Source organism: Drosophila takahashii, chromosome 2L (genome assembly GCF_030179915.1).
Source record: "Drosophila takahashii strain IR98-3 E-12201 chromosome 2L, DtakHiC1v2, whole genome shotgun sequence".
NCBI lineage: Eukaryota > Metazoa > Arthropoda > Insecta > Diptera > Drosophilidae > Drosophila > Drosophila takahashii.
In genome coordinates, this window is record NC_091678.1 from 17,889,257 (window position 1) to 17,914,999 (window position 25,743).

The window sequence follows — 25,743 nt, forward strand, 5'->3', positions numbered from 1 at the left end:
TGAAAAACTTTGCTTATGCATAAATTTTCTCCCTCCGCGGGGTGAAAATTGAAATGCTTAAAAGCGCATGAAAATGTTGTTACAAGTTTGAAGTTTTTGCTGGGACGCTTTTTATGGGGAGCGGAGAGCAGCAACTTTAAATGCACGTTTGAGTATGTGTGTGTGCGGTGAAGTGCGGCCCGGCTATTTGTTAAGAGTATTTCTATAAAATTTTCAAGGCTTTTGTTGAGGAAAACTTTCCCTGCTTTCCAGGCACCGAAAAAGTGAAATAAAAATATTGTTAGAGAGCATAACAGGTGGTAACTTTGGTTTACAATTTAAATATATGTACTTTTCGAGTAGCGTGGCTAATTTGCATTAGTTAAGCCCAGCCAAAGCCGAGTAGAAAGCCGCCCAAGAAGGCCACACACAGACGACCGCTGGTAGCACACGCTTTCCTGGCCTTATCCCCAAGTTCTTGAACGCGGGACAGGTTGACCCCTTCACCGACGACCTGCAGCTGCCCTCGTAGCTGATCCTGCTCCGCCTGAGACACTATCTTGAGGATATCCAGCCTGACGAGGCCCGCCTCCAGTGCGAGCTCGATCGCCAGAATGGTGCCGCCCGCCGCCACGGCCACCATTTTACTCGCCTTGAGGAGCACAAAGCCGGTGAGAAAGCCGCCTGCAGCCCCCATTCCAATCTGGCTATAGGGCGATCTCTGGCTAAGGTTGTTCATAGCTGAGGTCAGACATTGGCTTGAGCGAGGGATCTCTAGGCTGCAGTGATTCTACGTACTACTACACTTCACCACTGGTAGGTCACTCATTTCAGCTGCTTTTCTCGGTGCTTCTCTCTTTCCTGTTACTTTACATTTAAATAATTTGGGCGACCTTTTGTTGAAAGCTACCGCACAGCATGCTGCTTTGCACTGCGCCCTCCTATGCGCTTCTCACTCTTCCCAGCTGCGCTCAACTGAGCAAATGACCGCCAGACCGTGAACCGTCTAAGCGGACAAAAACATCAAAGTTCGAACCTGCCCATTAAGGACGGGGAGCACCGACTTCTGTATTAAATTACGTTCATGTTATTAGGTACTGCAAGTACACATTTTAAAAGTTTTTAATAAGGTATAAATATGTTGTCAAGTAAACAGGTACTTAGTAAGTACTACTAACAATCCGATTACACTCATATTTACATTAAACTTTTTAAAGTCACCCACTTCAATCTGTAGCTATACCTCATGCTCTTCAGATTATGCGGTACAGTAAAAGGAACTCTGTAACAATAATCGCAAGTTACTCATATGAGTTGTTAAATTAGGAAATGTTACTTTTCAAAAGGTATTAACTAACTAATGTTCACATTTCGAATTGCCTGATGTGAAATATTTTCTAGACCATTTTTTCCAGTGATTACATTTTTGGTCAATTATTTAGCTGAAGGTAACGGCTTCGATGGAAGAGTTCACGTTTACAGTTCAATTGCCTTAGGGCCATGAAATGGCATCGGTTTCTTTACGTTTGAATGCATTTTGGTTTTTTGGTCGTACCATTGCTTTTATTTAATTTATCGTTCAATTATGCGCCCAGGCCCAGCCACGCCCAAACCAAATAGGAGAGGCCCCAGGAGCTGTCGAGGTGTTTTTCGCTTATCGCAAACTGAAAATCAAATTAACAATGAGCACGCAAATTGCCACAAATGACTGCGGAACTGGACTCGAGCGGAAAAGGGAATTCAACTATTTTCCGAGCGATTATCTAGGAGGAGTAATGCAGTCTTTAAGTGCTTTTGTGCAAACAATATCTCAGCCAGACAACGGCAGTGAACACCCTTGGCGATTCCCCTGGAAACAACTAAAGTGTTGGAACATTTAAATTGACATTAATAGGAAAAGTAAAATGTGAAATTGTCTTGGCCAGGGAGAACTGAGGATAGAAACCACACATGAAATATAAATGAAACAGAATGCAACTTGACCATAAAATGTGAGCTCAACTGTGCGAAAAAAGGGCCAACACAACACCGGAGTAACTGACTAACAATTTCAACATCAATGCGAAACGTGTTTGCCATTCGACGTATTCTCTTACGGCTGCGAAGTTGGCAGAGAAAATCTTGCTTTTAAACATTTGCTTTCCCTCTTCCTTTTCTTTTTCTAAGATCTGATTTTATGTCCCTTGTTCAGTACAGGTGTTTGTGGAAATACGTGAGCTGGCTGTGAAATGCCCACGTTCCAATCGTGCTTTTATAAATAATTTGCATATTTTCAGATATGACTAAATTATAGATTTTACATTCTTATTTAAATATTAGAACATCCTCAACAGGTTGTGATGAATACTATTAATAAGTGGTAAGAATACAAATTCCTTATTAAAAACTAAAAACCGCCTTTTAAAACATCGAAAATATCGGTAATATCGATACTGACTTCGATGCTTTTTAAGCTCAATTTGAGTTGCCGCATATCAAGTTGAAATTGATACCAGATAATATCAAGTTGATCATCGTTTCATATAAAGATCTTTCTGGGCTTATGAGTTTTAAGATTTTAGACAATGCAGATGATATAGCTATCTTCTAACCTTTAAACCGGTCTTATTCAGTTATTTTTAGTTCTCCCAAGTTTTCCAAATCGCAAAACCATTGCCAACCAAACTTTTTATGGAGACCGCCGAACATAAGAAATGTAGCTATGGACTACAACTGCCCAACTGTACTCATGAGTACTTACTTCTTGCGGGTCGAATGCAGTTTTCCATCATCGTTGGTAGGAAAAATGAGTTTTTCCCTACAAAGCACAAAGAAGAAGCACCATTTGGAGATGCGAGTGGCAGGCGCAACAGTACGTATGCGCAATACATATTTACACAATTTAGAAGCCAACTGCAGAGTCCTCGCTCCGTCCATATGGTTAATGTGATGTGGGATAGCTGGTCCGGCTGGACCCCAGAAACTTTGGGTGCTTGTACGGGCACTCGCCTGTTGACATGCTGTAAATTTGAAAACAGTCATCCAGTGGATAAAGTGTTGCATGTTGGCTCAAAGCAAACGATTCGTTCCTCCAGTTTGCCTGTTGGCTGCTTTATTTGTGTGCGGGCTTGTACAACAAATTAACTGCGGTTAGCCGGGGTCAGGGTTAGGTGGAGTTGGTTGTTTGGATGTTTGGTGTCGGGGATTGGCAACGTTGTTAGCTGCAACTTGCGAGCGATTCACCCATGCAGCTTTGTGGTGGCAGCTGAGGGGGCAGGCTGGTCGACAGTTCGTTGTCGAGTTAAATGGTTTGTCTGTTTCGGAACATTAATTTAGATGCTGCAAGCTGATGCAAACAAGAGATTCAACTGTGGAATAGCGTAATACTTCTATGGCAGGTTCGCCGAGAAGATGTACAAAAATGTGGCGACTTAAGTTACTCACGTATCAAAATTGGTACCACATAATATCAAATTGATCATCGTTTCATATCAATTCTTTTGGGTGAATGCAGCATTCTTTAAAATGGACTGATTGCACAAGTTTAATAATAACGCTAAGATCAATCACCAGCTACATAGGCCGCAAAGGAAATGTGAAAAGCTTTGAGCCATTACAAAGAGCCACAGACCCATGAAGATGGAATTGCATGCTCAAATGCATCGATGCTAACCGAAATTGCGGTTACCCGAAATGGATAAGGACTGCTGCAAAGCTCGGAAGCTGAACGCAAAATAAATAATTATCCAGATTGCGGTGCATGCGCACTTGAAAACGGAAGACCGCAGGATGCGCTGTGCCGGAGGAGTATGATTTCGGCGACGAAATCAAATTTTATTTTAATTAGTGACTGATATGTTCGACGCCGGCTTGCGGTTCATTGAATGTGTGGGTTTTTGTCCTGCGGGATTGACTTAATTTGGCTGCTTGTGCAATAAGTGCCTTAGCTGCCTACAATTGTGGCCCAAAACAGACTCTGCGACCTAGGTTATCCCGTCCTTGTGCCCTGTGAATTATTCAATGTGGCAGCCAGGACTTGGGGAACTACATATTTCGTACTGGCAATTCCATCTCTGCTGATCCCGCTGTCGCCTGAATGTTTTATACGAGCTTCGTGCTGGCTGAGACCTTTTGGGTCAAATTAGTGTGACGCGCACCACAGCTTAATGTTGGATGAAGGTCCCGCAACAATGTCTCACAGTTTGCATAAATGCATGGGGGACCCGACTTTACTTTCTTTCGGTTGCCGATTTTTTATGCATTTACTACGTGACTCTCCCCGACGGGCAACACAAATTGCTTGCCGTCTTCTGGCCAAGTGTTTAATAAATAAATTACAAAAGGCGAGAAAGGTTCCCGGGGAGTAATTGCACTATTCCAAGCGTAGGTGATAAAAAAGTTCTCATTCAATTTGCAAAGCTTTTTAAAATTACAACGCACGACATTGAGATCTTTTTGAAGAAACGTTGTCTGCACCCAAAAAAGACTTGAAACGATGATCGATTTGATGATATGTGGTAATGATTTTGACTTGATATGCGGGCACTTCAATTCGATATGCTCGAAATGAAAACAGCAGGTCTGTTCGCTTTTCGAATGTGTCTTTTTCCCTCTATTGTTTCATTCTCGGCAAAAACGATATGCGTGTGACATACCAGAAATTTACCATGCGCATATCGATCTGACCGCGACGCGTTTTTTTGTGTGTACTCTTGTATTTGGGAAATCAGTATTTCTCCCCTGTTTAAACTCCTGATTTGGACGTTCTGGCGTCAAGGCTGCGGTTCTGATGTCGAAGAGTATTTCATTCCAATGATTGTGGCCACCTGATGATGATGGGGGACCAAGCAGAGAGAGACCCAGCAGTTGGCATAACGACGCCCCTTAATTAGCAGAAAATATGCGCAAATCGAAAACCAAGGAAAATGGCAAAATTGGCTAATTGGAGAATTTTCGTGCTGGTTCTCTGGTTTTCAAAACCCGACTTCAGTTGTTCACCCGGTTCTGTTGCTCCCGCGCGTTTGGCTTCGGTTTTCGGGGGATCACCGAAAAAACTGTCGCTCCCGGGGATTAACATTTGATTAATGCGTACACCCAGAGCGATGGGAAGCTGACTTGGGTCATGTTCGGACCAGCCATGCATTAGAATGCAGCTCACTGCCTGCTGGGCTCTATTAACACCCCACCAACAGCTAACTGCGGCTCATCTCCATCCCAAAGTCGTTGCGGCCCCGAAGGCATTCTCCTTTTTTGGGGCATTTCTCTGTGTTTCGCTGTCTTTAGTGTAACACATGTCGCCACTTAATGCGTTGAGTGCATACAGAATGAGACGAAATGGAAAATTCCAGTTGGGCACGGAGTACGGTGGGGGCGTGAAATATGGCAAACAGGGCGCCAGCTGCCGAAATGCAACACGAAGGAGGCGCCTAAGTTGTCGCATCGCACATTTCCACATTTCCACAGCTGACAGGCTGGCTCTGGAGATGAAAAACCGTTTCGCCAGCTATCCATTTTCAAATTGATGGCATTTTAATCGGCTCCAATACAGAGGTCTCCTCCTCCACTCCAAAAATGTTTAAGGGAATTTAAGGATTTTTAAGGAAATGCCATCGGCTAGATAACGTTCGATTTAATTAACTGTTTGGTCAACTATGAAGGCTTGTCCCAGCAATTTATTTACTCTTTGCGATGACCGAACTCGTAATGTTTGTCTTACTCTGATTTCGCAGCTTTCGGCTCGATAATTAAGAGACCAAATTGATTAATTGCTCGACGGCTGGCTGCTTTTTGTGCAGGGAGTCAGTGAACTGAAGCGGAGGCTGGCCAGCGGCTTGCAATTAATAAAGGCGCGAAAAAATCAGTGGTAATTGCCGTCCATCCAATCACTGCCTTTGATTGTCCTTCATGTCCGTGGTCAACAGTAGCGGGATTAAAGTCCAGTGATCAGCATAGTTTAACTGGGCAAAAATCATTTTCTGCAAGCATCTTCAATTATTTGATTTTGAAAAGTCAAAAAGCATGCCTGCAGTAACACGCCTATCTTGCATTTGGCACACGTCGATTCTTCTTTGGGTTTATTGTAATTATTGTAATGGTTTAAAAAAAGTTTTATTTGGTTATATTTTTATTACCGCTGTGATAACAGTGCTACATTAAACTTATAGCAAACAGACTACTGTGAATATTCAGAATGCCAAGTAGCTTGGAAACAAATATTAATATCGTACTCTTTGGACTCAAAGCAAAAGTGTTTATCCTGTTGATTTACGATTTTGGTTCATTCATCATCATCAGGCATCTGCCAGTCTGCTTGTCGGCAGGCAGAGCCATTGCAATTTCAATTATTCGAAATGCAGAGCCGTCGGAGAACACCGAGCGCATTAAACACTGGTGGGCTTATAAATTGGTGTGTGCTGGAATTTAGAATTGTCAGGTCAACCAGGGACAACCCGGGCCATTTGAGGCCCTGATGGGGACCGGGCATCAGGAAATTAGAAACGCATGCCACTTGGTGACCAGGACAGTGCAACAATGAAATCCAAACCCGAAACTCAAATGCAAGGCTATCATTGCATTTCCTGAGAGACTGAGAGACGGAGAGTCGAGTGAAGGGGTCGAGGCCTGAGCTGTTGAACGAAATCCATTGCAGCATTGTTTGCGTTGCCCAACACGTTTGACTTCCATTTCCGTTTATGAATTTGCGCCGCCATAGGGTCCGTTTTGGATGTCATTCGGGGCGGCACTTTAGGATTTAAGCTAGTAAGGGAAAAGTGGCCTTTAAAGACCACTTTGCGTAGAGCATATGCATCATCAAAGAGTTGAGAACGCAGCACATGGAATTCAATTACGACGCCGGCTCAGACTTCGACTTGTACTGTGACTTCGACTGGGGGTGCCAGAAAGCCAGCAAGGCACTCGTGTAAATTCATAAAACGAATTGGTTTATGGCCCCGCAGAATCGGCGACATGGAGTAACGCCCCAGACCGACGACTGCAACCGACAGCAGACCTTCGACTTGGAAGCCGCTCCACATGTCGTCCCGTTCGCCAGACTGGGGGACTGCCAAAAATATGGAAAAACGGAACGAAATCCCCCAATATGTTTATGGCCAAAGTTCAAAGACTCTTTCTTGTTTGTCTTTTGATGGGGTGCAAATTGAAATTGAATTTGGCCGGGTTAAGCGCAAAAATCGCCTTCGTTTAAGCCCCCGCCCCATAAAGCCGTGGGATCTGGGCCTCCTCCCTCGCCTCCCTCGCTGTCACAAAAAAGCAAACATTTGCAGGAAGCGCGCCCGAAATATTTCTGCCACATAAATCATAACAATGGCCATATTGTATATGTAGAACTGCATGTTACAGCGGCAACTGCAGCTGCATGCCTCTCCAGTACGAGCATGTGTGCCACCACAGGCAAACAAAAATCAAAATCAAATGCAATATAAATCTGCCCCAAGCTCTCGGAGAATTCACGTCAGTTGCCTTGGGACACATTTTCGGGAGAGATAGCCAGAATGACCTACGAAGAGTGAATCAGCGATCACAGATTTTCGATGAACTATAGGAATTTTATTTACGGTGAAACTGAAACCACAGAAATATTCGAAAAAAGCTGAAAAATAAGCCCCTTACATTACGAGTTGGGGACTGGGTATTATACGGTCGGGACACTTGACTTGGGCACTCGCCTTTTTAAAATAAGTACACAAAACGAGTGGCTACACTAGTTTACAAAACAGAATATTCGAAACTGAAACACAAAAAAAAAACACATAGCGGTTAAATCGATATGCGCATGGTACATTTATGGTATATCGTTTTTACCGTGCAAACCAATTTCTCTCTTTTTGAAATTCTAACGGCCTGTTGCTTACATTTCGAGCATATAAAGTTTAAATTGATACCACATAACGTAAAATTGATCACCCTTTCTTATCATTATATCATTTTGATCCTTAGTCAAATACACCCAATTTGACTAAGGATCAAAATATGGCATCCAAGGAAAACGCCCTTCATTCTCCTTTTAAATTCAACAAAAACTATCAATGTTATTTCTAGGATATGTTCAAGCTTTTACTTTGTAAGCCAGTGTAATTTCGCTTCCCATTGTGTGCAAACTTTTTTTCGGTAAAAAACTTTCCCTTCATTCACCGCAGTCCCCCCGACCGTCCAGCGGCAACTCTTGCAATAAATTGTCAATTTTTGAAATGTTTGCAATGTAGGCGAGGGCAATTTTATGGCCATTTCGGAGCTGATTTAATGCGCTAAGCGAACGGGATTAGCCGGAGTCGTAAATCTGCCGTTAGATGGGGCGTTATGGTGGCAAACGCCCTGGAATCCCAAACCCCGGACAGCCAGCCGACACTCAAAGCGGCCTTTTTCATAATTAAGTGGCGCATTGTTGCAGCCCCGAGGGCTGCGAGGGAAGCTCGTGTAGCATCATTAAGACACGTGGGCGGATCATCTTCCTAACAGGCACTTGAACATCACACGGCAAGCAGAAAGTGCAATTTGCGTTGACAACATAAACAGCCAGGGGCTGTAGGCAGGGGTTTGGAGGGGATAGGTGGGTCCTGGCAGGATGTTGCAACAGCAGCGACTCGAGTGTAAGCAGCGCCAAGGATAAGCCGCGGGAATAATGCTCAACATGCATAGAGTGCTGAAACGAGGAGCAACGAGGTCTCAGAACACGCTCTGTTACCCACTTGGCCCGCGGGCCCAAGCGATTTTCTTGGCCGCTTTCCGAGGATGAGCCCGAGGTTTGGGATGAGCTTGAGGATGGGGTGGCGGTGGCTGAAGAGGCCTGCATACGCTTAGCGCAAGGCCAAGTGGAAACTATCCAAGCAGATTTCTTTCCGCCCGAGGGCCACAACGAATGCCATTATAAATGTCGCAAAGTTAAGCAGCAAATGCATGAAAGTCAAGTGGCGGTTTATTATTGCTCCCCCCGTCCTCTGCCGCCCCTCGGCACAATTAGAAGGGCCCGAAAGCGAGCTCCGCTGTCGCTGACTGCTTCATATTTCACAGCGAAATGCAAAAACGGAAGGGTCCTGAGTCCGGACACAGCAAAAAACACAAAAACTATAACAAGTGGTTAGCTCAACAGGGTAACTGTGACAAAGCACAGCAAAGGACATGTGTAAAAGAGCACTTCCAGGACAAGCAGACTGTCAGTGGCCGGGGCGGTGCAACATAACAAACAACTGGGGAGAAGCATTGAAGCGTGGAGGGAACAAAAGCCAAGGGGAGGAAGCATTAGCCACCAGAAATGTCGAGTCCGTCACCGGCATTCTTCCTGCAGTCTGGAGTAGTTGCTTCTCCTTCATCGGAAATGTGGGCTAAAAATTATGTCGTTTAGGATCTCTTTCATATGTTATTACAAATTTCTTTTTTTATTAATTAATTGCAGTTAATTAGTAATTTAATAAATCTTTTCTATGATTACTTTATTTATTTTATTTATGAAAGATGATAGTAAAGTTTCTAGAACTAAGGCTACTAAGACTGAATAACAAAATTGTTTATGTTATTTATTGATTTTGGATTTCAAAGTATAAATTGTTTTTTTTTTAATGTTGTATTATATTTTCTAATGTTTATACCCGTTACTCGTAGAGTAAAAGGGTATATTGTATTCGTGCAAAAGTATGTAACAGGGAGAAGGAACCGTTTCCGACCCCATAAAGTATATATATTCTTGATCAGGATCACTAGCCGAGTCGATCTAGCCATGTCCGTCTGTCCGTCTGTCTGTCCGTCTGTCCGTCTGTCCGTCTGTCTGTCTGTATGAACGCTGAGATCTCAGAAACTATAAAAGCTAGAAGATTGGCATTTTGCATGCAGATTTTAGGAGTTCCTTCGCAGCGCAAGTTTGTTTCAAAATGGTGCCACGCCCCCTCTAACGCCCACAATCGCTTATATACGATTTTAAAAATTTTAATATTTTGGAAAAGTAAAAATGCAGTTTTATTGTGTTTATCAATACCTATCGAAATGTGGAAGAAATTTTTCAAATCGGACCATTCGTTAAAAAGTTATGCGTGATCAACGTTTTCTATCTCTATCTCCATCTCCCTCGCACTCCCTTTACCTGAGTAACGGGTATCTGATAGTCGGGGCATCCGACTATAACGTTCCCTCTTGTTTTTACTTTAGGTTGTGGATGGCTTTGCGATTTGAAGTTTCTTGTTAAGTAAAGCTTGAAAAACTATCAACAGTTTTCTATTTCTCGATATTTAATATAGGTTTTTCCTTTAAAAGATCGATTTTATCGAACCGAAATTTTCAAATATCGAAATTATGATAATTTTCCACCTCTATTTTAATGAGCTCCACTCAAATTAAATTAACTTAATTATGAGTGAGTGTCAGAATTGGCCCTTAAAAACATCGCAAAATAAAATAACTTACTGGGACTAAATCGTTTCAGACGAAAATATAGATGCACATTTATTTCAAGTTAACTAATTATCATGTGCTGCGTCCAACTGAGGTAAAAGTAAATATCAATTTGGCAAATGTGGCGAACGAAAGCAATCAGTGTTTCCGTGTTTTGAATTTAGACAGGAGATGGCGGTAACAGGAATGGAGGAGCTCTCGAAAACTTCTATCGAGGCTTGTTACATGCCCATTCCCATGCCCCCGAGGGCACCCAGACCGGCAGCCGCTCCGGCAGCAGCGGCCTCTTCCAAGGGAAGCTCCGTCACCACAGCCTCGGCGGTGGTCAGGAGCGAGGCGACTCCGGCGGCGTCCGAGATGGCGGTGCGCACTACCTTGGTGGGATCGATAATGCCCCGCTCGATCATATTGCCGTACTCGCCCTTCAGCGCATCGTAGCCGTAGTCGCCGTCCAGGATCTCCACCTTGGCCACCACCATGGCGCCGTCGACTCCTGCGTTCTTGGCTATGGTGAGGCAGGGCATACGCAGCGCTCGCCGGATGATTTCGATTCCCATGTTCTGGTCCTCGTTGGCGCCCTTCAGGTCGTTCAGCTTCTGAATGCATCGCAGCAGGGCGGTCCCGCCGCCGGGCACAATTCCCTCCTCCACCGCCGCCCGAGTGGCGTTCAGAGCATCGTGGACGCGATCCTTCTTCTCGCTCACCTCCACATCGCTGGAGCCACCCACGCGCAGCAGGGCCACGCCGGAGGACAGGCGCGCCAGCCGCTCCTGCATCTTCTCCTTTTCGTAGGAGGATGTGGACTCCTTGATGGCTTCGCGCAGACCCTCCACCCTCTTGGCCACCTCCGCCTTCTGACCTTTGCCCTTGAGCAGCAGGGTGTCGTCCTTGGTGACCACCACCTCGCCCACGCGCCCAAAGTCGCTCATCTTGACGTCCTCCAGTCGCACCAGATTGGCCTCGTCCCCGAAAACGATGCCCCCGGTGGCCACGGCCATGTCCGCCAGCATCTCCTTGCGATTGTCCCCGAAGCCGGGCGCCTTCACGGCGCACACCTGGAGGCCCACCTTCAGCCGGTTCACCACCATGGTGCTGAGGGCCTCCGCCTCCAAATCCTCGGCTATGATGACCAGTGGCTTGCGCTGCGAGTTGGCCAGCTCCAAAGCGGGCACAATGCTCTGGGCCGACTTGATCTTCTTCTCGCAGAAGAGGAGGAGGGCGTCCTGGAACTCCACCTTGGCGCCCTTGGGGGCGTTGATGAAGTACGGCGATATGTAGCCGCGGTCGAACTTCATGCCCTCGATCACCTCCAGCTCGTCGCTCAGAGTCTTGCCGTCCTTCACCGTGATCACCCCGTCGCGACCCACCTTCTTGATGGCCTCGCTGATGAGGTTGCCCACCGACTTGTCGCCATTCGCCGAGATGGTCGCCACCTGGCAGATCTCCTCGGGCGTGCTCACCGGCCGGGACATCTTGCGCAGATTGTCCTTGACACTCTCGATGGCCAGCATCACGCCGCGGCGGATCTCCACCGGATTGGCACCGCGCGATATCTTCTCGAAGCCCTCCTTGGCGATGGCGCGGGCCAGGACGGTGGCCGTGGTGGTGCCGTCGCCCGCCTCCTCGTTCGTGTTGTTGGCCACGTCCTGGACCAGCTTGGCCCCGATGTTCTGGAACTTGTCAGTCAGGGCGATCGCCTTGGCCACCGTCACGCCGTCCTTGGTGATCTTCGGGGAGCCCCAGCTCTGCTCGATGATCACGTTGCGTCCCTTGGGGCCCATGGTCACGGCCACGGCATCCGCCAGCACGTCCACTCCTTGGAGCATCATGGCCCGCACCTCGGGGCCGAACTTGACGTCCTTGGCGTAGGAGCGCGCCCCCAGGACGTAACTGATCCTGGCAGTACGCCGCAGGCAGCCGGTGCAGTTGGTGAGCATGCGCAACATGATGAGCTGCGGGGTGGTTGGGTTAAAGTGGGTTAAATCGGATAAGTTTTTCCTATCAGCAAACTCACTAATAAGAGCGTTTTTCTGATAAATTCGGAAACAGTGTTGAAGCTCGAGCGGTTAAATGTAAAATGGGGAAATCGAATACCAAATGCTGATGACAAGCTGATCCAAAAGCGATCAGCCTACTCAGTTTCGTAAAATAAGTACACACCAAAAAACATGTTCCCGTAAAATCGATTTGAAAACCCATATCGTTTTTACATAAAATACTCTTTTCGACCAGGTCAAATTTACCTGCCCAAATATCAAATTAAAATTGATCTTAGGTAATGTAAAATCGATCTACGTTTCATATCGATTTTTTTGGGTGTTAGAAAAGAATACTCACAACAAATTGAAAAAAGTTGTTATAATATGGCTGATTTTAACACTTATTTTGAATCTTTTATAGTTTGTCGCAAAATATTACAGTTGCCTATTGGAAAATACTTTTTTATTTCTTAGATAACAATTTAAAATTTTTAAATAGAAGGTTTGAGAAATCTTTAAGTAATAAAATATCGACAGTTTGATATTATTAATTAATCAATATTAAGTCTGTATTTTGAAAATACTATTTTCCCTCAAAAACATCGATCTTTGAGCTCTAATATAAAGCCAAATGAAACTGAGCTTTTTCCCGGCAGAAAATTTCCTAGTTGGCCACACAAATGGGCCACTGCTAACCCGTCGCTATAGAAAAACACTATCGGTGACGCCCCCAGCCTTCTCTCCAATTTTGTCCCCATCCAATGAACATTTACCTGGACGACAATTTGTAACCGAAAAGTGAAAACCATTTAAATAGTCGTAAAAATGTGCGACGACAGCGACCGAAATACAATAAAAGCCGGAGTGGAATGGGTTTTCGCTTTCCCCCGCCGAGACCCCTTTTCACCCGGTTCGCAAGAAACATAAGCTCTTCGCTGGGGTATCGTTCGCTAGTCGCTGTCAGCTGCGCTTACAAGCGAACGGAAAATTGAAAACTGTTAAGGCAGCGTAAGGCGAGCCTTATAGCGAAGCGATCGGGGGAGGGCGGGCCACCAGACATCGAAGACAACCGGGCGGACAGCGACAAATGGCGGTGCTTGTTCATGAAAATTTAAATTGCAAAATGGGCTCTATAGGTAGGGGAGGTGACATCCCCATCCGTTCGCTAATATTTGTGTTTTAATTACCTGGAAAAGTGTCAGGACGTTCTAGGACGAGCTTGGAGATTATTGCAAATTTGTTTTAGCCTGTGGCAACACATGACGCCAGCCGATGATTTTGTTCTTGAATCGTTTTTTGTTTGTGCTTGTTCAAATTAATTTAAAATAAATATATAATTAATAGAGAAGTTTTTAGCTAACTCGAGGTCATTTTCACTGTGAAGCCTCTTCGCTCCTTTTTGTGTGTTGGCATAATGCCGACGTCTTCTTCTCTATAACAAAAAAAGGTCGTATTAAAAGCTAATCTGTATATAATTAATATTATAAATATTTTGTATACTGGCATCAAAATCTATTTTTCTACCACGCTGTTTAGCTAAAATTTTTAATTTCTTTAGTAGTTAAGATATTAATTTCATCCAACAGATAGTAGGTAATATCTGTTATTAAGAACCATATCGATTACAATAATCTATCTCATTCGGCACACCCACTCCCTTAGTGGCTAACACTGATGCATCTGATTTAATTACAACAGCCGCCCTTAAATTAGCAGACATTAATATTACAAGAGAACACTGACCTATTAAGGCGACTCCGGAGGGCGGAGACAGGAACTTCGAACAGGCCGAGAAGAGCCCACGCGTCATTAGGAAAATGGCAACGAAATTAAAGAAAATTAGCAGTTGGCCGTTCGCCTGACTGGAGATGGCAAATGAGGCACATTTATTCGAATGTAATCCATTATGAAATCGCATAATGAAGAGATTAGCACACGCATTTGGGGCGCAATTAATAAATGACCCGAAGAAAGGACAAGGACAGGGCAAGGAAACTGACCTCTGTCAGTCCGTTTGCGTGTTGAGTTCGCGAATAAGTCCAATAAATTAGGCAAACGGTAATCATTAGTTTTATTCCATTTGTGTATACATAAGTGTATGACACAGACGAATAAATCAGGTAAAACTTCAGTCTGTGCTTTATTAATAATTACGTTGTTGGACCCCCGATCATAATAATCGCTATGAACCAGCTGGCTCCTTATTAACCCATTGATGCTCAGCTTTTGTTTTAACTCTTCCCTAACAATGTGCCCCCTAAAAGGCTTTGCACTTCAATTAACTTGTCTTTTTTGGATTTAACCCGCCGCGCCGCAGTCCAAGGACTTTCCCAGGCGCGATTTTCCCTTTTCTTTCGACGACCCCTCTAATCGATAATTAACCACAAAAACTTGGCACGCAACAGGAAAATGGGGATGGGGACGGTAAATGGATCGAAAAGGGGCACTGAGCCTAAGTATAAAGAGGGTAATGGCACGGCACAAAGTTTAATTAACACAAGAAAGAAGGCTTTAGAAGTGGAACTCGACCATGAGATTCCCCCTATCCACTTTAAACCACTAATGTAAATATTACAAAAAAATTAAAAATCGAAGAAAATAGTCAAATAAATTTATTTTATCCTGAATGTGGCCAAAAATTATCGAATACGTTGGTAACAAACCAAAATGCTTTCTTTTTTCCTGTTACATACTTTTGGAGAATGAACCCTTTTCGCAGCAAGTAAAGGGTAAAAAATACGTGCTGCGGCTGGCTTTGTTAACTTAAAGTGATGGTCAAAATCTTGCCCAAGTTGAAAGGAAATTTTAAGCGGATTTTCCCAGAAAGTTTATTAGTTGATTGGTCGGGTAAAAAGTGCAGAGAAAAATTATTATTTATAGATGCGGCCTAATAAAATGAAGCTCTTTGGCTCTGTGTATTAGTGTAATTAACGAGGAATAACATGAATGGTTGGATTATAAGATTGATTTTACGGTCTGACCAGCAGTGCTGCCATCACTCAGCTTGAAAAACAGGACAGATAAGCCACAAAAAACAGGGAAAAAAAGGACAAAAAATTTAAGAAAAGGACAAAATAAAGGACAAAAGTAAATGTGCCTACATTTTTCTGTTTTTACCAATGGGTTATATATTTACTTAATATAAATGGATTTTAAATAAAATTTAGTTATGTAATGATCTACTGCGCCCGACTCACAACCTTCTTTGTTTGATCATTTTACCATGGTAAATTTTTGTGCGTATACGTAATAATCTAAAATTATTATAATAATTAATGCATTTCAAGTAACTATATTCGTAATACAAAAAAATTAAATATCTGCGTCAAACCCGAAAAAGAGTCGTTCAAATCTGAATTTTTTTTCTGACAAAAAAGCAGAGAGTACAAATTAAGAAATTTTAAAAGTGCTTGCCTCTTTTGCTACAGAAAAAATCGTACTATAAAGAAAATCCATCGACTGCTTTACGTCTCTTTGATAATTTATAAAAAGAATTATTTTTTAAGTGCCGAACTGTACACTGGTAAAAAAAACGCATAGTAAAATCAAATATTTTTTTAGTTGATTTCATTTACTACTTTTCATAGTTAAATCAAATAAATAAATCATTGATTTTAATAAAAAGCATATTTAAACCTTCATTCAAATATAAAAATAATAAAATCGAAGGGAATTATATTTGAAATGATATTACTGATGTTGAAAACCAAAGTCGCAATAGTAGTTTTTAGTATTGTAAATAGTAAGTTATATACATAGTATAATCAATGTTTTTTCTGATCCCATTAAATACTTTCGCAATTTATTTTGAATAAAAAGTTTATTTGACACAATTATTTTGAAAGTCAAGATTCAAATAATATTAAATTAAATTTCCATAAAATGTATAAGTGAAAAGTTGCATTTTTAGTTTTAAAAAGTTATATGTGTTGTGGATCGTGTTAACTTTACATTTAAGTTGAACTTATCCACTCGCGCGTAACATGGTGCGATGGATCAATGGGTAAGGCATCTACCTCTGACGCGAGAGGACCCCGGTTCGAAAACCGTCTGAGGCAGAGTAAGTAAAAAGTTTTTAAGAAGCGTATTTAACATTTCCTTAACATTTATAAGAACAATATTGTATTAAAAAAGTTGTAAGAATTACTAATTACAAAAAAAAAAATAAGTTGTGGTGTCAGCGGGACTTGAACCTGGTACCCCCGAGCACAAAATAGTATCAGAACCTAGCCCTTGACCCCTGAACCATGCCCATATAATTTCCTATCGAGGCAGAATGCTCTTTTAAGTTCACAGTAATATTTTTGATTGTAATGACAATAAATAACTGCATTTCAAAATGAAAGTTAATATTTTAGGCGCTCACTCGAAAATAAAAACACAAATTTGTAAATTATTATTACAAGATTCTGGGTAAAAAAAATAGTCAAATCAAATACAAAAATCTTTGAATTTACTATAAAAATATTTAAAACATTATTAACTATGCGCCATATACGATTTTACTATTTTCATGTTAGGATCTATTTCGCTGGGAAAAATAATTGAAACAATGGTAAAATAGTGACATTTACGATTTTTTTTTTACCAGTGTAAGAATGATGGTTAAAAATGCATTTTAGCAAATAAAAACAGGTTTATACATTTTCGACTAGCAAAAATAACACTCAAAACCTTTTTTTGAAAAAAGGATAGATTTCCGGATAGGGGATGTTTGAAATTTTTTCCGGATAAAGCCGTTAAAAAAAGGACAGATCTGTCCGGAAAGAGGACAAAATGGCAGCACTGCTGACCAGGTCACAAATAACGTTTAGCTGTTTGTTTACTAATCAGTTGAGTAAAATGTTTTTTTTTTGTTAAATGCATTTAAAACATAAATGTTTTTAAAAATAAAAAAAAATATTTAATGTGTCATCTTTATAGGTCTCAGTGATTATAGTTCTCCAATACACTAGTTTAAGATTATTTAAGTGTTTGCTTTGCGATTTTCGTTTAACCAAAGACAAGGGTTAAGGTTAGACTTGAACATGTCCAAGCAAACACTATGTATGTATTTTAATAACTAAAATTATATTAATATTATATTTATACCTAACGCATAAAGGGATCAACAGCATAACAATCTAATGTGGAGAGTGTATCGAGAAATGGTGAAAAATTCCAGGGCACGACTCATGAGGGTGTTCAACGAATTCGGGGTTCTTTTCTGGTGCAACGGCATGGTTGTTTGGTGTGGTCAGATGCCGCCGAGCTGCATGCCTCTCTGGCTGGCCTGGTCACACATTCCCTCCAGGCTCCCCTGGCCCTTTGCAGTTGGCTGCACACTTTGATTAGCCGAAACGGCTTGGCTGGTTTGGTTTTTAACACTCAGACCCCGGACCCTAAAAACACCCTAAAACCACCCCATTTCAGCCGTGGCCCACCGCCGCTGTCTGGGCCTGCTCACATGAGCCGGAAGCGCATTATAAAGGGCATTTCCGGTATTTAGGTTAGGTCGCTTGACGTGGGCCGTGCCGTGCCTCGTATTATTAGTTCGGCGAATTCGGCGCGTTGGCTTTGGGGAAGTCAGGTGGAAAAGGTCACACTGGGTTAAACATGGCGTGTGTGACGGCTTTTGGCATAAGAAATGTACCGAAGGGGATAACAACTTTCCACTTTATTCCCTTGGAAAACAGGCGAAAGTTACGCAATCAAAAATTATGCTGTCTGGGTGAATGAAAAACAAGTTCAGACTCAGACTCTCTAAGATGCAGTGCGTTGCGGGGCAATCATAAGTCCGACACATCCCGAAAACTTTTGTTCGATCGAAAAGTTTTGTCTTAACGCAGTCATCGCTTGCCGCCGAAATCGAAAAAAATAGGGGAGCAACGAAGTTTGAACTGTCCAAAAAGTGTTTTGGGATAAGCGCAAACTTTCGCACACAAACGATTTTTGACGGTCATTTTAATAAATTGAAAACTGGCGGAAGGGATGAAGGTCCAAAATCGATAGCGGGACTCGACAGACGATTGCAACTTTTGCTCCTTCCTGGCCGACAATGTTTGGGCAGGCTCATAAAATCTGTTTACAGGCTTATAAATAAGCGACACGATTTGTTTTTCTTATAAAACTTTGGCTTCCTCTTCCTATATTACCCCTGCCGAGCCGGCTCCTAAGGACATAACTTATGCATGTCAAGGACCTCGGAACTAAACAAATCTCGGATCAGCCAGAACGTCTTCTTCATGGCCAAAAGTTTTTAACATTTTTATTGAGTTTGCTTTGTAATTTAAATTGTTTGTCCTCAACTTGTTGACATGACAGAGGATGCCTAACCAAGTCGGGTTAGGAATAGGGATAAGGATCAAGTGATAAGCGTGGTGAGGAGTAAAGGGATTTCCCACTGCTAGATGACAGCATAAACCAATGGTATTTTATCTCTCCCAGTGACTTTCAATCAATCGCATCAGAGTTCACTGTAGCGTCTAACAATTTGTTGTCTGCCTGGTCGCCCTTTCTCACATATGCACACATAAAACTCCCACAGATGCGACGGAATAATCGAAGCTTTATTATATCCGTCAGCGGCAGCCATGAAATGGCCAAACCAGGAATAGCAATGCTGTTCTGGCTAGGAGACCGGTATTTTTATATGTACATATTTGTACATATAGAGGGATTGGGATTGGGGTAAAAAGTGCACACAAAGCCAGGTCCCCCGCCCGCTTTCATTTTTTGCACAATTGCAAACATCATCGATGACGCTTTGCCATGGGGCGTATACGTTATGCATACCTCAAGTGAATTGTATTGTTCAGTGGAGCACGAGGTTACCTTTAACCTTGCAGCAAAAGCAAATTAATAAGCGAAATATCACTATGGACGGCAGTCCATGTAGTGACGAAGCGCACCAGGAGAGTGTGCGAAGGCGACTACTATTATATAGCCGCAAAATTGAAAATCGGCAGTGATAGTCCGATCGTAATGAGTAATACACCAATCGAAAGGTATTGCAAAAACTTAAAGGATTGCATACCAAGACTTTAAGAAAATCAATTGGCTTGGGAGAGAGAGCGGTGAAAGTGAAAAATTGAAAATTTCGAAATTTGGAGCTGTTGGGGCCGGTGGGGATAAATGCCCCCTCGCAATGTTTTAGTTGTATTCCTCTTGAAAATACCCGTCGAATGAGGGATCATTTGTCAAAATCCGACTCTCCGTTCAAAAGTTATAGCCAAAATAAGATTTTCTTCTTCTTCCCAAAATGAAAATTAATTTCTGTTTGTCAGTTTGTCCACTTGTCCAAAATATGTTTTTTAAGTTCTGAAAATTTGATATGACGTTCATCACATCGATATAAAAAACTTTTGTTCTACCACTTTTGGAAAAACCCGCTAGTTTAGCGGGAAAACAGCTATAAATAGCTAAAATTCGGAAAGCCGTAACTTCTATACTAGAGCCCTGCACGAGTAGACTCGTAAACAGCTCTGAGCTAGAGTTTGTTTGTTTGTTTGTGACTTTCGAGTCATAGGTCATGGGATTATCGAGTAAGCAAGTAACAGCTCCAAACAAGCTCATGTGCCTAACGGATACCTTTAAAACAGTTCAGTTCAAACAGCTCACAACAACAAAGCAAACAAGTCAAACAGCTCAGATTACTCGGACAGCCCGAACAGACCGAACAGCTCACAGGGTCTAGTGTCAAATATTTCCGGCTAATAAAACGAGCGAGTTCGTAATTATTATTTCTTTATATAGTTTTTCGTAACATTCGTAATGGCTTCTGTACCACAGGTAAGTATCGCCAAAGCATCTACACTTTGGTAACAATTTTAAAGTCTAATTAGTCTCAGCTAAGCTTGGATGAAATCAGGATGAAGGTTTTATCTGGTACTTTTACCATAAGCCAGAAACGTGGAAAAAGCGAAGTATGGGAAATTTTCGGAAACGTTCTAAATGAAAAGGGAGAAGAAATAACCAACGTCGTAGCATGCAAAAAGTGTTCACATGCAGTCAAGTATAGCAACTCTACATCTAATTTGGCTAGGCATAAATGCTTTAAAGCTCTTGAGCCAAAATGCGAAGATGAGCCAGAAGTGAAAATTGACAACGAAACGAAGTCAAAAATTGTTAAATTGGCAGCAGAGTGGACCGTCGAAAACTGTCGGCCTTTTGAGCTATTAGCAGACTCAGGCCTTTTAAAAATGGCGGATGCATTAATAAGACTCGGATCGAAGTTAGGTCAGAATTTAAAGGCGACTTCTGTGCTTCCGCACCCAACTACTGTTTCAAGACAAATCTCGAAATTGTATGCTGTGCATCAGAATCGTGTAAAAACGGAGATATGCGAAAACAGAAAACAAGGTATCGGGTACAGCGTTACAACAGATGGCTGGACAGATAACATATATAAAAGTGCATATGTTTCAGTGACAATTCATTATGTTATAAAAGGATCAATTATGAGTCGACTTCTGTCTGTGGAGGCTATGAAAGGGGAGCCCTCAACCGGTATAAACCTATATTTTACATCAGCTTATCTTCTCTGTATTTAATTTACCGACTTATTTGGCAGGTGTAAATTTAAAGAAAACTGTTGCACGCTGTCTTCTTGAATTTGAATGTCATCTTGATCAGGACAATGTTATTGTGGTGACGGACCGAGGAGCGAATATGATTTCCGCGTACAAGAACAACAAGCATATTTACTGCATTAATCACATGCTCAATAATGTCGTAGAAAAATCATTTGACGACCCAGATATGAACAAAATGCTAGGACAAGCTTCCAAGCTTGTAAAATATTTTAAAAAGTCCGGGGAGAACTCTAATCTTAAATCGTCCCTAAAAAGTCTGTGTCCTACGCGATGGAATACTGCGTTTTATATGCTGCGTTCTATACAGGATGAATGGGCTGCAATTTCAGAAATTCTAATAAGGAAGAAGGAGGAGAGCCGTCTTGGAGATCTTAACTTAAAAAACCTAAAAGAAGTAACTGAAATTCTCGAACATTTTGAAAAGACGTCTAAATTTCTTGAAAGCGAAAACTATCCCACTTTACATATGGTCATTCCAGAAATTCACTCCCTAAAAAAAAAGTGTAAGATAGACTCAAATGATTCGGATCTAGCGTGCAGCCTCAAAATTTTATTGTTTAACTACATAGACTCCATTGTTATACCTAACATCACTGAGTACCACAAAATAGCTTTATTCTTATTCCCACCAGGAAACGAACTTCTGCAGTTCACAGACACTGAAAAATTCAAAACAATTGAAGACTGTAAACAATTAATGAAAATTTTTTTGGATGCACATGACGAAAATGAAAATCAACAGACTGTCTCAAAAACCAATGATAGGTTTGCAGACTTTGTACGCAATTTCGCGAACGATACCGCTGATGATAAAGTCGACCGGGAAATGACAGCATACTTAACAACTATAACATTATACACCGAGGACTTTGATCCCCTGAAGTGGTGGGAAACCAATAAAAACCAATTCCCATTATTATTTAAGGCAAGCTGCCAAGTTCTGGGAACCCCCGCAAGCAGTGCTTCATCTGAAAGATCCTTTTCTTTGGCCGGAAATCTTATTTCAGAGAAGCGCAATGCCATTGCAACAAATCCAGAAATGATAAAGGAAATAATGTTCTTAAACTGTAATACAAACAAATAAAAATTTATAACATCAAAACAACTTATTAGCCAAAATAAGAAACGTTGAACTGCTATAAGTAAATTAATTAAAATATTAAGCAATATAATATTCTCAGAATTTCTTCAATCAGATTGCTTTTCCTACAAAAGATCTGTTCCTACATAACATTGTTGAGCTCTGTACCTACATAACACTTTTGAGCTCTGTTCCTACATAACATTTTTTAGGTATGTTCGGATACTTGATCTACTAAACATGATCTATGATCTACTATACTTGCTTTTTTTCGATCAAACAAACAGCTCAACGTAAAAATGTGTGAGCTGAGCTACTTGATCCGAAAATTTCTATGAGCTGATTTACTCGAACTGTTTTTCTGAAATTTGAGTCAAAGGGCATTTCGAGTATACTCGTGCAGGGCTCTATTCTATACTACTAAAGCTACAGGCTTGTGCTGCATCTCGTTTGAAAGGTATTTTTAAATGCTATAAACGCCTTTTATATGCAATTTGTGTAAATGTAATAGTTAAAAAGATATGAACAAAAGAAAATTTGTTTAAACTTTTTTTTTAGCTTTTTTTTAATTTTCTCAAAAACGGCTCTAACGATTTTCCTTACAACTTTAAACTGTATAGCCCTTGAGATTCCTTAAATTTTGGTATATATCATGTTTATGTAAAAAATCGCGTTTAAAAGTTATTCAGAAACGAAAATAGCCACTTTTGCCAGCTCAGAACAACTAACGCTCCCTGAGTATTGAATTTTGTGGGAGGGTATCCGAACTGTATTTTAGGGTCATGGAATCAGTAAATTTGCACTTAAGAGTTCCATATAGGAATCTTTTGTTCTACGACTTTTGGAAAAAGCCGTTGAAATACTTCAACGCCTTTTTAACTTAATTCGTTAAAATACAATAGTTTAAGAATTATGATTTATGACCAATTTAAATTTAAATGTTTATATTAGCACCTATGAGAGCAAAAGTAAACAAACAAAAACTTTTGATATCAAATAAAAACACCTCTTAACGAGGTAAAAAACTAGTGACGATCGCACCTTCAACGTACAAAAGTTCTGATATCAACTTTTGTGACGAAAAATGATTTTAGATGCGACTAAATAAGTACGCTACCTAAAATTTATTCATTCGGCACGCTACAACAGAAAAACATTCGTGTAGATATTAAATATTTGCTAAAGCGGGCCGAACGAGTAAATTTTAGGTAGCGTACTTATTTACTCGCATCTAAAATCATTTTTCGTCATAAAAGTTGATATCAGAACTTTTGTACGTTGAAGGTGCGATCGTCACTAGTTTTTTACCTCGTTAAGAGGTGTTTTTATTTGATCAAGAATTATAATGAAGAACGGTGCTGGCCCTAAACTAAAATATCGTGACTACCGTGCTTTGTACGTATCCTTTAATATTTTGAGTATTTATAAATGGGTTTTTTAAAATTCAATAAATAAGGCAACATTTAATTATTGAATTAAAGTGAGTCTTTCTGATTAATTCCTCTCAAATTTAAAAACATACCAAAAAAACTTAAAAAACATTAAAAATTTTGGAATTCTTATCGAAATACTAACCAGACAGATGGTAATTTAAATGATTTAAAACAAATGTAATTGTGAAATTTAAAAAGGGATTGTTTTGGTCCCTTGAAACACATGTAACCCCTTAAGCATTTGACAGAATTCCTTGTGCAGACCAAGATATTGCTTACTTTACATAAATACTCGCGTGGTCTTTTACACCCGAAACTACCACAAGTTCCACTAGCTTCAGCAGATAAAAAACCTCTTTACAATTGTCTTCTCAGCCCAAGCTGCTCGCATTTGCGTGTGTGTGTGTTTACGCAAGAGGAATAACAACATAATTCATTTTGTCACTTGTATTTTCTCGTTATTAAATTGTTTTCTGAGCCACCTCCTACCGCAAGTCGTTTGCCCTTTGCTCTTGCCTCTTCTTGCGGCAGCCTTTGGCTCACTCGGCGGTGCTGGCAGTCGAAATTTATGCAAATTATAATACGCAAATACACAAGTTATATTCGGAGACACAATAAACAAGATATGTGTGCCATGCTGGGTGCGAAAACAAAGAGAAGCGGCAGCAGCGTTAATTCGGCCCGGCTCAGAACGGTCTGAATCCGGTGGTGTGAAGTCCTTGGTCCTGACATAATTGCGAGAGCTGCACAAGTGCGGAGTGAGTCCTTTAAGGCAATATGCAGCACCCCGGTGCCATTGTAGTGAAATACGGAGTCGAGAAGTTGTCTGACATAATTGAAACAATTGCACTTGTTGTTGCCCTTCGCTCACTTCATTCTCAGCCCTCCATTGCATTCTTTTCTTCGTGGCACAGAAGGCCTGGCATGAAATGCCTTTTCCGACCGAAGCCGGTAATTATAAAGTACACTGAAGCTTTTCTTTTGCTGCCTGCACTCTGAGTTATACTTCTACCATACACACACAAGAAAAAAAACAATTCGAAGTCAAATCGATATGCGGCTTGGTAAATTTCTGGTATTGCATAAGCAGAAATCAAAAAAATCCAAAATCTCGCCGTTCGAAATAGAGCGTTATAGCGCTTAAAGTTTTATGAGTGGAAGGGAGAAAGACACATTCCAAATTCAAATTGGTCTGTTGTTTATATTTCGAGCATATCGAATTGTGGAGCCCGCATATCAAGTCAAATTGATACCACATAACATCATATCGATCATCGTTTCATATCAAGTTATTTTTTGGGTGTATCAGGAAACTAAATTTTTAAAGAATTTTAATTTTTCCCTGTGTAGTCGAGCAGCCGACATTAGACAACTGGCAACAAGTACAATCTCCCTCTACCATCCGCGCCTAAGCCGTTTCAGCGCTCTTCCTATTCAATAATCCATTGGCTGGTTGCCAAACAGTTGGCAACTCGGAAGCCATTCCAACGATTATGAATAATTTTCTCTGCCCTTACTCTCGCATTCACTATTTTATATTGCATTTCGCCATATTTTTTGCTGCCGGTAGTGCAAAATAAAAATGCATAAATTGAAAATTAAACTTTATGGAGCTAATTGAAGGCTGGCAATTTCGGAAACTGTTGGGTCAGCTTGAAATGATAGATGGTCGAGTCCGGGGCGGATTTTTTGGCCTGAGTGTAAGTGTGGAAATTTCCAAATAAAATTCAATTTGACTTTTGGCTTCCATTAAATGCAAAAGGATAAACAGAAGCGGCAGGACCAACAAAAGCATCAGAGAAAAATAGTCTGTGGGTGTTGATTCAATTGTAGTAAACTTTTCCATTAAATGATTTCTGGCACAACCATTTCGAGGGCAATTTAAAGCGTACACACACACCAAACTCTTGGACAATTAACATTGATGGAAAGCTGGGAAAACTGGGAACGAAGCTTTGGGAATGGAAGTCAATAAAATGCAGAGCAATTGCAAATGTCGAGGCTTCAATCAATGTGTCGAAATTAAACTGGAGATGGAACACAATTTTTCGTTGGATGTTTTTTTATAAAAAGAAGACGATTCAGGAGCAGCTGTGTTTCCCATGTTTTGGACTAACCTTAATTTTAATAGTCAAGTTATAATGGTATTATAAACTTTTTATTACCTTAAGTTAATTTCCACAAATTCCAAAATCGGCAAAAAATGAATTGCACTATTACTTTCTTAAAAAAAATGTTGTTATGTCAACTTTAGAGTGACATTTTAGACAGTGATTACTATGTTCCGAAAAATCGAGAGACAAAGTTATAGTCGAGTACCT

The 25,743-nt window shown here is 41.2% G+C and overlaps 3 protein-coding genes and 1 long non-coding RNA gene across 5 annotated transcripts in view; 1 reads left to right on the top strand and 3 right to left on the bottom strand.

The window, feature by feature from the left end:
- LOC108068004 (cyclin-dependent kinase-like 1) overlaps nt 1–25,676 on the bottom strand; it is a 69,601-nt gene extending 43,925 nt beyond the window's left edge. The window contains exon 1 of the mRNA XM_070219505.1: nt 25,588–25,676. The gene's annotated coding sequence lies outside the window, so the exon portion shown is untranslated. The remainder of the gene's footprint in view (nt 1–25,587) is intronic.
- On the bottom strand, nt 221–905 carry LOC108067935 (FUN14 domain-containing protein 1). The gene is made up of 2 exons (XM_070217487.1): nt 778–905; nt 221–720 (listed from the first exon to the last, which is right to left on the bottom strand). Exons 1-2 carry the CDS (start codon nt 806–808, stop codon nt 362–364), a joined length of 390 nt encoding a protein of 129 aa, XP_070073588.1. The 5' UTR covers nt 809–905; the 3' UTR covers nt 221–361.
- Hsp60C (Heat shock protein 60C) lies at nt 10,379–25,687 on the bottom strand. Of its 2 annotated transcripts, none has more exons than XM_070219500.1 (2): nt 25,588–25,687; nt 10,379–12,308 (listed from the first exon to the last, which is right to left on the bottom strand). In XM_070219500.1, exon 2 carries the CDS (start codon nt 12,300–12,302, stop codon nt 10,578–10,580), a length of 1,725 nt encoding a protein of 574 aa, XP_070075601.1. In that variant the 5' UTR covers nt 12,303–12,308; nt 25,588–25,687; the 3' UTR covers nt 10,379–10,577. The 2 variants fall into 2 exon arrangements, with proteins under 2 accessions (XP_070075601.1, XP_017012676.2); XM_017157187.3 differs by lacking the exon at nt 25,588–25,687 and adding an exon at nt 12,371–12,503.
- On the top strand, nt 19,807–22,385 carry LOC138914825 (uncharacterized). The gene is made up of 3 exons (XR_011420640.1): nt 19,807–20,105; nt 20,159–20,822; nt 20,887–22,385. It is a non-coding gene; the product is annotated as an uncharacterized lncRNA (long non-coding RNA).
- Nucleotides 25,688–25,743: the final 56 nt, after the last annotated feature.